The sequence below is a fragment of the Pantherophis guttatus genome, chromosome 5, assembly GCF_059756535.1.
Source record: "Pantherophis guttatus breed Tessera chromosome 5, ASM5975653v1, whole genome shotgun sequence".
Classification (NCBI taxonomy): Eukaryota; Metazoa; Chordata; class Lepidosauria; order Squamata; family Colubridae; genus Pantherophis; species Pantherophis guttatus.
In genome coordinates, this window is record NC_142067.1 from 24757315 (window position 1) to 24769738 (window position 12424).

Below are 12424 nucleotides of genomic sequence, written 5' to 3' on the forward strand. Positions count from 1 at the left end.
TTTGGAATTTTGCAATCCAGATACGGTATTCCTAATTTCTGGATTCATGGAATCACTCAGATTCTTCAGAAAATGGAAGTTGCAAAATGTAGTTGCAGCTTTTTTTCCACAGCATTCACTGTTTGTTCTGATTCTATTTTGGTTTCTGAATAATGTGAATGTATAATGGGAAGTGCATCACTGCATCTTGTTTGGGTTGCCAAGAGAAATTCTCCTCTGTTATTATTTGCAGGTGTCATTAGAGCTCCAGAATTATACCATGTTTCCCTGAAAATAAGATCCTGTCTTATATTTTTTTTAAACCCTGAAATAAGCGCTTGGCCTTATTGCCATGCGCTCAAAAGCCCGATTGGGCTTATTATCAGGGGATGTCTTATTTTAGGGGAAACAGGGTATTTGTCTCATTTCAGAGAATGTTTACCTGGAAATATTTTCATATTTTCAGACAAGATCTAGCAAAGTTCAAAGTTCAAAGACACTAATTTTTGTAGAATATGGTATAATGATTAAACTTGTGACCGTCTTCAAGCAGCCAGGAGCTAGGGTATTCTGACAATGATCATTTTGAAGTGTTGTTCTGCTTATTTCGGCAGATCTGAAAAAGGGATGTTTATTGTTAAAATGTATTAATTAAAACATCCATTAAAGCAAAAAAAAAAGACTTGTTTTAAATATAATTTTGTATTCTTTTTCAAACACATAGTTGTCACATTTTCAAAGAGGAAGCCTATACATGGGCTTTTGACCAGCAAGGTGGAGCCCAGTGAATGCTCATAACAAAAGTTTTTCATTTTAATAATTAATTTACTCCAATGAATGTTGAAGAAAGAAACTTGCTGTTCTGAAATGTAGATGTGGTTCCAGAGGCTCTGAAAATATCTTCTAAATAAGCCACAATGTTTGCATATAGTGACTGTCAGAAACAAAATGATTCATATGAAGGGTTCCTTTAACATGGGTGAGTCATACATTAAATCTTACCCAAATAAGTCAAACAACTAAAATCAGAGAAACAAGCATCTTTGTTAGCACTGATACAAGCATCATTTATACTGGGCTCATAAGTACTGCATTGTTGATCCTTAATGTGCAGTCTGCATCAATTGTACAAAATATTGAATCTTATATAATTTGATTTATTTATTCAATTTCTATAGCTGTCCTTCTCAATTTAATTGACTTGCATTGGCAAACAATATAACAATAAGTAATATCATAAAAACACAAAAATACTCACAAATTAGAGATATACACAATAGAAGATTACCATAATAATTACCTAAAAAATAACAGTGCAACTAAGTAACAGGGCCCCTAACACTTTCAAGACTCCAAGCTTGGGCACATAGCCACACTTTTAAAGCTTTACAAAAGGCTAACAAAGTCAGGGCCACCCTAAGTTCTGAAGGAAGAGTATACATAAAATGTTGAATGTTATATGCAAATTTAATCTGTATACAGTTTAATTATTTGTGTGTACCTAATAAATATAATATGTGAGCACTCAGTACTGCTGAAAAGATGGTTGGAGAATTCTAACAAACGAAGTTATTAAATAGTAAGTGCCTTTGCTGTAACTCTTTGTTAGAAGCTTATATTAAATTTTACTGAACTGTCACTGAAAAATTTAGTTCCATGTAGGGGATGCTTCAAAATTACTTGCCTTTAACTTTCTTTCATAACAGGTATAACAGGTGCAACAGCCTAGTCATAATGGTCCTGCCATTCATTTAATGTACTTTAGTGTATTTAGCCTTGCTGGACCAGATCAAGACCCATTTTAGTCCAGGTTTTTCTTCCTCCCAACTAGATTCATCTGCGATGTTCACAAGATACGCCTTTCCTATTGTTGTTCCTCTACAACCCGAATGTTGGTTACCTTTGATTCATATCCCCTATGAATTTACTCTCCCTTTTGTCAATGTCCCTGGTGGTCTAGTGGTTAGGATTCAGTTTAATTTCAGGGTTCCAAGTAACACCCCCAATGAAATAAAACTCAGAGACTTGAAGTTCCTCAAAACTACATTTTATTAGAAATGTTATATTGGCACATCTGGGAAAACCGAATCTGAAAGCTTCTGGATTTTCCCCACCCAAGTCCCTACCCAACACCCACAAGTCCATCACATGGTCCAATCAAACATCGTCCCAACTGGAGATGCCTCTCAAGTCCAGCCTTCCAAGTGCAGGGCAATTTGTCCTTGACTTTCTGAGGAAGGAATGTTATTATGACTATATATCACCCTGGCTCTATACAATCCCCTCTCCCAGTTTCCCACAGTAGTAAATGTGGCAGGTCTGAAGGCCTAGTGCAAAAGATGGCTTCGAGGCCTGACACCTTTAAAAGTATGCAAATCGTTCGTCATCACCACATTTTTGGATGATCCCTGGTCTTTTTTTTAGAGAGGGAAAATATTTATCTCTTGTCAGTTTTCTCCAGAACCTACAGGGTTTTATACATCACCATAGTCACCCTTTGTAGAAGCTGAAGAGTCACATATATTCTGGCATTTTCTCATGAAGATGTTTGAGATTTGTTTACCATTTTGGCTGCCCTTTTCTGCCCTTTTTATAGCTGTATCATGTGCCTTTTCAAATAGGATAACTAAAAGTATGGTAGAAGAGAATATATGTAGCTCAGTGGAGTCCTTGATATTCTAAGGTGACCAGATTTTAACATTGGTAAAGAGGGACATTGTGGGCGTGGCTTATTTTGTGGGCGTGGCTAGCTGGTCATGTGACTGGGTGGGCGTGGCTAGCTGGTCATGTGACCGGGTGGCCATGGCTATGTGTATAGGGTAAGGTGAACAGATTTTAACATTGGTAAGAAGGACACCATTGTGGGCGTGACTTATTGTGTGGGCGTGGCTTGGAGGCCATGTGACTGGGTGGGCGTGGCTAGCTGGTCATGTGACCGGGTGGCCATGGCTATGTGTATAGGGACTACTCAGAGGGCTGAAAAGTCATTTCTGACAGGTCCTCACACTTTTGACTGGTCCTCACACTTGTGACCATCCTCACATTTATGCCCGTGCAGTATTCTTAACAACCATGTCACTCATTTCACAACTGCTTCTCTTCACCATGGTGACAAGATAGGGCAAAAATGTAAAATGTGAGGACAGTCGTAAGTTCGAGGACTGGTCAAAAGTGTGAGGACCAGTCAAAAATAACTTTTTCAGCCCTCTGAGTAGTCCATATGCACAAAAGGACTAACCAGAGGGCTGAAAAAAGTCATTTCTGACAGGTCCTCGCACTTTTGACTGGTCCTCACACTTATGACCATCCTCATATTTATGCCCGTGCAGTATTCTTAACAACCATGTCACTCATTTCACAACTGCTTCTCTTCACCATGGTGACAAGATAGGGCAAAAATGTAAAATGTGAGGACAGTCGTAAGTTCGAGGACTGGTCAAAAGTGTGAGGACCAGTCAAAAATAACTTTTTCAGCCCTCTGAGTAGTCCATATGCACAAAAGGACTAACCAGAGGGCTGAAAAAAGTCATTTCTGACAGGTCCTCGCACTTTTGACTGGTCCTCACACTTATGACCATCCTCATATTTATGCCCGTGCAGTATTCTTAACAACCATGTCACTCATTTCACAACTGCTTCTCTTCACCATGGTGACAAGATAGGGCAAAAATGTAAAATGTGAGGACAGTCGTAAGTTCGAGGACTGGTCAAAAGTGTGAGGACCAGTCAAAAATAACTTTTTCAGCCCTCTGAGTAGTCCATATGCACAAAAGGACTAACCAGAGGGCTGAAAAAAGTCATTTCTGACAGGTCCTCGCACTTTTGACTTATGACCATCCTCACATTTATGCCCATGCAGCATTCTTAACAACCATGTCACTCATTTCACAACTGCTTCTCTTCACCATGATGACAAGATAGGGCAAAAATGTAAAATGTGAGGACAGTCATAAGTTCAAGGACTGGTCAAAAGTGTGAGGACCAGTCAAAAATAACTTTTTCAGCCCTCTGAGTAGTCCATATGCATTAAAGGATACAGCAATAGAGAGGGATGAAGGAATGGAAATTAGAGTAGGAGTGAGGGTAAGAGAGGGAGGAAGAGAGGAGGAGAAGGAGAAAGGAAGAGGAAGTAGGGAGGAGAAAAAGAGGGTGGGGGGAAGAGAAAGTAAGAAGGAAAGAAAAGAGAGTGGTGGTAGGTTTGAGGAGAAAGATTGCTGTACAATAAAAAAGATGAAAGGGAAGAAAGCCAACCCCAAGCAAATATAAAGATATTAAGATTAAGAATGAATTGTTAAACTTTAAAGAATAAAAGAGAACAAATATGAATAAATGGCAATAATTAGAAACACACATACAAACATACAATGTATTTTCTTTGAACAGAATATTTGGCTGGTTCACAAATTTAAACAGCGTTTAGTCATTTCAATTAAATTTACAATTTCTATATTTCCTTTTTGCCATATTTATTCCTCATCTATTTTTTTTTAAAAAACAATATTACCCTTCATCCTCATCTCTAATCTTAATCAAATTCAATTTTTCCCTTCTATTCTATATTATACCCCTTCCCATTGTCATCTATTTTTATATCCATCCTCACATTGGTTAATTATGTAATTATGTAATACAGTTGTTTAATACAAATTCAACATTTTAATATAAATCAATTAGTTATATAACTATCTTTTTTGTATATTAATCAATATGAACATGAATATTCCAATTATTTCCATGCAATCCAATTTCTTACAAATCAATTAATTATATTTACCAATAATAATAAACCAAATAATTTCCCCCATATATTCCTCCAAACCACAACTTAACCATTTCTGCTTTCAACACAATATACAATTATTAATAGTATCTCAATTATTACAATTCCCTAGTTAAATAGAGCTTTTTTTCTTTTGTGTTTTAAAATCTTGAACTCTCCTCTTTTGCCCAAAATTTCCCATTGTTTGCAGTTTTGTACCTACCTTTTTTGGTGAGGAAAAAGAAAAAGAAAAAGAAAGAAATCTCTCTCTGCCTCATTTTGTCACGTTGCAGGTTTAGTTTCGCTTTCGCCTTTGTTTTCAGTATAGCTAGGGGGAAAAAAATCTGCTCCAGGAACTTTTTGCAGCTTTTTGCAGCTAATTAACCTAGCGGAAGCTGTTAACAGGGGCTGTTTTTTCTATTTTTGCAGGCATGGGTCTATTCATTTTTTTTTAACACTGATCAGCTGTAGGTCGGCCCTTTGAAGCCCCGCGGCAAGAGTTTAAAGAGTTTTTTTTCCCTCTAGCCATCAGCGGGGATTCAGGAGGCAGCCGGGACTCAGGAGGCAGAATGAAAAATCGGGACTTTTTTAAAACGCCGCGGGACGCGGGACAAATTGCTCAAAAGCGGGACTGTCCCGCCAAAAGCGGGACGTCTGGTCACCTTATGATATTCCCTTGATTTGCTCCCTGTTTATATATAGTAGCTTCATGGGGATGCCATTTTCCTGGTAGAAAGAAACCAAGAACTAGCAAGGAAAAAAACACACCCTCACCAACACAGGCAAGCCAAGTTGCTGTATATAGACAGGGAACAAACCCCATGCTTAATAGCACTGATAATGTCACCTAGTTGGGTAATGAAATGCCTACAAGCAAATAACCAACCTTGGAGAACACCAAGGTCCACACAACAAATGCTGTATTCCAGATATAGTATGCATAAGGATACTACAGAATTGACAGTTTTAATTTCAAATCCTTTCCTACACTGGAATTCAACTTTTATCACACTGTCACTAAATCAGTATTCTCCCCCACCTCCATTAAATTATTTAGCTCAGAGATTTAAAAAGAGCTTTAAAATCCTTTTTCCTTTTGTTAAAAATATATTCTGCTTTCTATAGCTAATCCCTCATCACCAACCTACTGAGCTTCAACTCCACAATTTTTGTAATTTCCCTGTCCACATTGATAACTATATCTGGGAATTAATTAAAAAAATTAACAGATTTTGGTACCTTATTAGCAAAGGACACTAAAACATTATAACTTGTGCTTAAGAGGCTGAAGCAATAGTCAACTAGAGCAAAGTTTATTAACTCAGATTGGAAGAAATAGTGAAATAACAAAGTAATACATTGGGAAGGAAAAAAAGAAAATCAAGTGTGAGGAAGAAGAAGATGGAAATCTGTGTCCTTGCAGGAAGTAATTTAAAGAGGATTATTCCATTTCTCCTATGACAGATACTGTAGAGGACATAGAGAGTGGCCTTGAAGAACAGGAGCAAAAGCCATTGCCAAGACAATAGTCATATAAAAGGGGTTTGTTCCCAGGCCAAGAAAGTAATGTAAATAAACATCTCAGACAAGTACCTCCTTAGTTCACATGAAGCTAAAGAGAGGAAGGGGGAAACACATTCAGTCTTGAAAGATTCTGTTACAATAAAGGTAATATTGACCTATAGGACATTGGTTTCTTAGTCTGGACTATCTTGAAGGTCTAATACAGGACTGTCAAACTTGCGGCCCGCGGGGCAGATGTGTCATGAGCTGGTCCCGCCCCACCTAGTTCAGCAAAGGGGAAAAAAGTCCCGACACATGACGCTGCCATGACGACACGAGTTTGACACCCCGGTCTAATAGCTATTAGGAATACATACTCATTTTACACATATCCGCAACCATTCATATCCATTTTCTTTCTCTTGTTGAATCAAAACCATCAGGATCCTGGCTGTGTTTCATTACTAAGGTGATAAAAGACCTCGCTTGGGTCAAATCAATGGCTGTTTCAGCCCATCATACTATGAGATGTCTATGATAAACCACAATCAAGGAGTTAACTGCAATAGCACTCTTCTGTTTCAATTCCTATCAGTTGGGCCTGGGAAGTTTGGAGCTTCTGACCCTGTAGGAAACATAACTGTCATGGCCCAGATCTTTTGGTAGCCTTATACAATCATTAATTGATGTATACATATCGAATTTAGGAATAGAATTGTATTTCCTCAATACTTATATTATTGAGTATTTCCTCAATAATTATATATCGGTTTTTGCATTTTTCTGTATTTTGTAATGTGGTTATCTAATGAACAAATGTATACACAATATGTATATTGAGGACAGGATGTATATTACATTCCAATATGATTGCATTCCAAAACATTTATCAGAAAAAACTGCACACACAAATTAGTGTGTTAGTTTCAATGTACATGAAAATTAGAACAATCTATTAATCACATATTTCTTAAAATAAACACACAAACATAAAAGAGTGTGGAAATAAGATGAAATGAATTTAAAATAGAAAAAATGACTTATTCAAACCTGTTTCAACCTTTCTAATGTGGTGACTCTTGCCAGATTTTGTGGAAGAGAATTTCGACTTTGTGCTAGCTGTCAATTTTTTTGTCTGTCCTGAATTTCAGAGGATTTCAAATGTTTGATGTCCCTGGATTCTTATATCATGGAACAGGCAGGGGAAAAAAAATCTCTCTTATCTAGTTTCTTTTGAAAAGAACAGATTTGTATAAAGACATTAGGACATAGACTCTCTTCTTTTCAGCTTCCTAATGATCACTAACATGGAAATTCTTTCCCCCCCGCTTTCTTGCCATTTGCACAGTATGTTTTGATGTTTTGATTAATTATACACCATAGTCTCTCTTTAAAATAAGAGACCCAGATGAATATACATGTTCCAGGATAATGCTGCAGGATCCAATCTGGATTGGTCACCGGGACCAGAGGTTTAGTCTTCCAAGCTTTTGGACTCATGGTGGAGCCCATCCTCGGGGAACTTCTCTCTAGCAGACTGTGTACTTTGGGCTATTTTGTGTGGATTTATATGATGCTTGTTGTTTGTGGCTTTTTAGATGTTGATGAGGGTGTTGATGGCTGGTTATTAAGTTGTTGTTTTCTTGTGCTATCAAGCCCTTGCTTCCTAAGTACTTAATAAGCTGGTGGTAAATCAGCATTCCTCTTGATGGCTGAGAGGTCCATTTCCCAGGCTTCAATCACTTCCCTGCTGTTTTTGTGCCTGCTCATCCAACAATCTTAGTAGGTGCAAAATCAAATGTATGCCTTTATTCATTGCAATGTGAGTCTATCAATGAGTTCAGGTCTCCTCATCTGATCACTTGCTTGTATTCTTGCAATCTGGTGGTTAGGTTCCTTCCCATCTGTCTTACATAGTCACAAGGGCAATCCATAGAGGGGATCTGGTAGATTACATAGGAAGTATCTCCCACCTTCAAGCCATCTTTACAATGTATAATTTGTCCTTGTATGTTTCCACTGGGTGATGTTCAATGCCCACTTGCAGATCTCAGAAGCAGCACTCTACTGCTTCCAAAATATTTTTGAAGTATGGCAGGGTGTAGTTAGTCTTGCACCTTGTTTCTTCCTTTTTCTCCTCACCATGTTGAGGAGACATCTTGTAACAAATAATTGTGGGTACTCTGAATTGTCCATGTAGGTACCTGCTGTCCTGCTATTTGGCTTGCTGGGTACTACAGTGGGTTTTCACTCTGCAATATAGTGTTCTGATGCAACTCTTTTTGTGTGACTGTGGACGGTTGCTGTTGAAACTCAGAATGCATGGAGTGTTGGGGGCCTTGCGATAAACTGTGGTTTCTAGGCTTCCATCTTCTTGTCTATTGACAAGCACATCTATTGACAAGCACATCTAAAAATGGTAATTGTCTAGCTGTTTCTTCCTCCATTGTAAACTGTATGTCCAGGAAGATGGAATTAAGTACGGTATGAAAGTCTTTCAGTGCATTTCTTTTGATGATGTCAAACATGTCATCCATGTAGCAGCACCAAAAATTAGGTGTGTAGTTTTGAAATGCAGTGTTTCAGTTATGCAATGACTCCCATGGATGTCCCTTTTATTTGCTCATACATTTCCCTCTTGAATGTAAAGATGGTGCGTTGACAATATTGGAGTAGCCTCATGATTTGTGTCCTGGTTAGGTTGTTCTGATCTGTGTTGAGTTATTTTGAAGTTCTTAAGAAATTTTAGGTTAGAAACTAGGAGATGGAATTCTAGTCCCACCTTAACTCTTAAGGCATGAAAAATAATAAGAATTGCATAGATGCACTAAAACTGAAATTCTATATGGATTTGCATATTTACTTACCAAGTATATTTGATATTTCCATCTCTAGAATCATATAAATTAAAAATAATGTCATTTTAAAGTAAAGTCTGAAATGGCATAAGAAAGAAATCATGATGAATCAAATTATATGTTGATCGCTTATAGCTTCTTTACATGTTACTTTCCTTTGATCCATTTTAATTTTTTGCACTAAAAACCTAATTGGTTGTGCATCACTTTAGGTTTGATTGCAGATATTTTGTCACGAACATGGACGTGACTGCAATTCTTTGAAGCAGCTGCAGAAACCTAAGAAAAGAAGTGTAAATGCATTAAAGAGGATCAGATGGGGCCATTGGAATCAAATGAAGGCATCACTCAACCCAAGTCAAGGAATAACAATAACAATAACAAAAATTCCTCCATATTTTCTGGGAGTCCCTCAGATCTGGCTTTGTCATTACGCTGGGGATCTTTGGGGATGGATGAGATCTTGAGGTAGTTCCATTGCTGATCAAATCTCTTTTGTGTACTTTTTAAAAATATGATTGTGTTTGACATATATCTTGTTTTTATACTTTCCTTTTTGCTATATGCTGCCCAGAGTCACTTCTTGTGAGACGGCTGGCCATATAACACTTATAACTAAATAAATTTGGGATGGCCAAGAAGTTCCAAGGGATAGTTTTCTTTTCAATGCCATTCTTGTTTGTTCTGACAAGATCCAACAATATATCTCCACTTTTTTTAAAAAAAAATGCATGCAATAATTTTATTTTTTTTTCCAGTTGATCTTAAAAAAGGCGCAAGTCCAAATGCTACAAAATCGAATCTTCCAAAGCCATGTCAGTCTGGACTTCGCCCTCCTGGTTATTCACGGTTGCCGCCAGCTAAACTCGCCACGTTTGGTTTTGTCAGGAGCTCCAGTGTCTCCTCAATCTCAAGCAAATCAAGTGACAGAATCCAGAGCGATCAAAGCAAGACAGCCAATCGTAAGTCAGACAACTTGATTTTTCACTCCAGATATATCTGTTGCAGAGAAACAAAGAGAAATAAAGAAGAATACTTAATCCCTTGTTGTGTGTTAGCAGCATATTTCTGTTTGCTGTTGAATTTTATGGCCTATATAATGTTAGATAAATATTTTCTAATAATAAGTTACTTGTATAGGATTTTCTTCTAAAAGTTGTTGAAGAACACATCTCGTAACCATTTTTGCATGCAAACACTCTATGTATGTGCACGTACGTACACACACAGAGAGAGATAAATGAACTACTTTCAAAACAGATTCAAGCACAGTAGATTTTTTGCTTCAGCATACTATGGTTAAGGGGGGAAAAGGCTGTTGTCTCTCTGCATATAACCAGAGGTGGGATTCAGCCGGTTTGGGCAAACCGGTAGTGGCAACTGCGGGAGGCTCCACCCACCCACCCGGACGTAATGCGTGAGCAAAGAACATGCGCGGAAGGCCGTGCTCATGCATGCGCACTCATATTTGTGAACCAGTAGGGAAGGTAAGTGAATCCCACCTCTGCATATAACCCCAAGAACTCTTAGCTGAACTTTCACCTCAAATCCTATTTTTTTGTAGTAAATTTGTATATTTAAGTACAGAATAAACACATGACGCTGAGTATTCTCATTATGGAATCCTTATGTTCCATGAACTCAGAGCACAAGGAAGGATTGTTGGGGTTTTTAAATGTCAACTTCTCTCTTTGAAGACCAGAGTCTGTGTGAACCATCTCAATTTCAAAGCAACTGTTATCACTCTTCAAGTGGTTCAAATTCAGGATGCCAGCTTGTATAAAAGCCAGAGGCTTTTGAGTGATGTAGAGTCCTAAATCTTTCAGTGTTTATGTTAATTTGAAATGAATTGCAAGAAATAAAACACGGAAGTAGGCCACAATCAATCCCAAGGGCTTTCTTTCACTTGCATAATAGATTTAATAATTGGCGGAATCATCCAGATCCTTTGAGCTTAGCATCTTACTGAAATACAAATAGCCAAAGTACAAATACATGCAAATGCCTTTTGGTGCCATCACACTTCTCTGATGCACACAGCAGACTGTGTAGAGAAAGTTCAAGGAGTTAAGAGCGCTTACACAAATTAAATGAGATTTAAATTTGTCAGGGTGGGAAACCTACGGTAGTTCTTGCTGGAGTTTTGAGAAGTTGTAGATCAGTAATATGTCAAATACTATGTATAGTTAGCCCACTTGGAAATATTAATTGCTGTTTCTAAGTTAGCCTGTATTGGCTCTTAATTAGAAGAGTGGCTGTTAGGTGTGAATTTTCTCAGTTGCTTTTTTGTTTTCTAACTTGTTCATGTCACTATTAATTAATTGTGTTAGGGAAAGAGTCAAAACTATATTATTCAGGAAAGGAAAATGGAAAAAGCTTCCAGATAGAGGTTTTTTAAAAAAAAAACAATGTAGCATCAGAGATCCTAATACAGAATATCCACTTCACAGGTAAAAATGGTATGGGACATGAGAATCAGAAACATATTCTGCAGTGTCATTCTTGTTTTTATTTTCTTTTTTCCAAAATAAAGATGTTCACTTAAAGTACATTTTAAAAAAGCCTGAATAACCAGTGCATGAGATTATTAGAAAGCTATTTTTAAACTAGTCCAAAGAATTAGTTTATCTTTAAATTGTGTATTTGTCTTATATTTAATTCCTGTGGCACAAGGGAGAGTTAGAATGAGATGCATTCTCATTGCAGAAGATAATTAGAGAAATTGGTAAATTACACACAGTTGGCTTAGAACAGGGATGTCAAACTCGATTTCATTGAGGGCCGCATCAGAGTTGTGTTTGACCTCGAGGGGCCTGGGTGGAGGTGGCCAGGGTGGGTGTGGCCAGCTCGACGTCACTCATGTTGGGGGCACCTGTGGTGGCCTGAGTGCTCTGCCAGCAACAATGGGCTCCCAAGCTCCGTTTTCGGCTGCGACGGCCTCCTGCAACCCTCTGCCAGCAAAAATGGAGGGGGGGGGCATGTGTGGCCTTCACGAGCTCTGTTTTCACTGGCAGAAGCACCATGGGCCAGTTCTTTGCTGTTTCCAGGTTGGTCCCATGGTCCAGATCTAAGCATCCCGCGGGCCGGATCTGGCCCCCGGGCCTTGAATTCAACACCTCTGGCTTAGAATATTTTTTTTAAAATTTGATTTATATGCCGCCCTTCTCCAGAGACTCAGGGTGGCTTACAATGTGCTCAGCAATAGCCTTCATCCTTTTGTATATTTATACAAAGTCAGCTTATTGCCCCCACAATCTGGGTCCTCAATTTACCTACCTTAGAAAGGATGGAAGGCTGAATCAACCTTGAGCCTTGGCGAGATTTG

General features: G+C 38.1%; 1 protein-coding gene across 2 annotated transcripts in view; it reads left to right on the forward strand.

The window, feature by feature from the left end:
- The window catches only part of MTUS2 (microtubule associated scaffold protein 2), a 329331-nt gene that overhangs the window by 109377 nt on the left and 207530 nt on the right, over positions 1–12424 (forward strand). For both annotated transcript variants that reach the window (XM_087894733.1, XM_034410840.3), the window contains exon 4: positions 9858–10061. In XM_087894733.1, coding sequence (XP_087750859.1) covers positions 9858–10061 — 204 coding nt within the window. The remainder of the gene's footprint in view (positions 1–9857; positions 10062–12424) is intronic.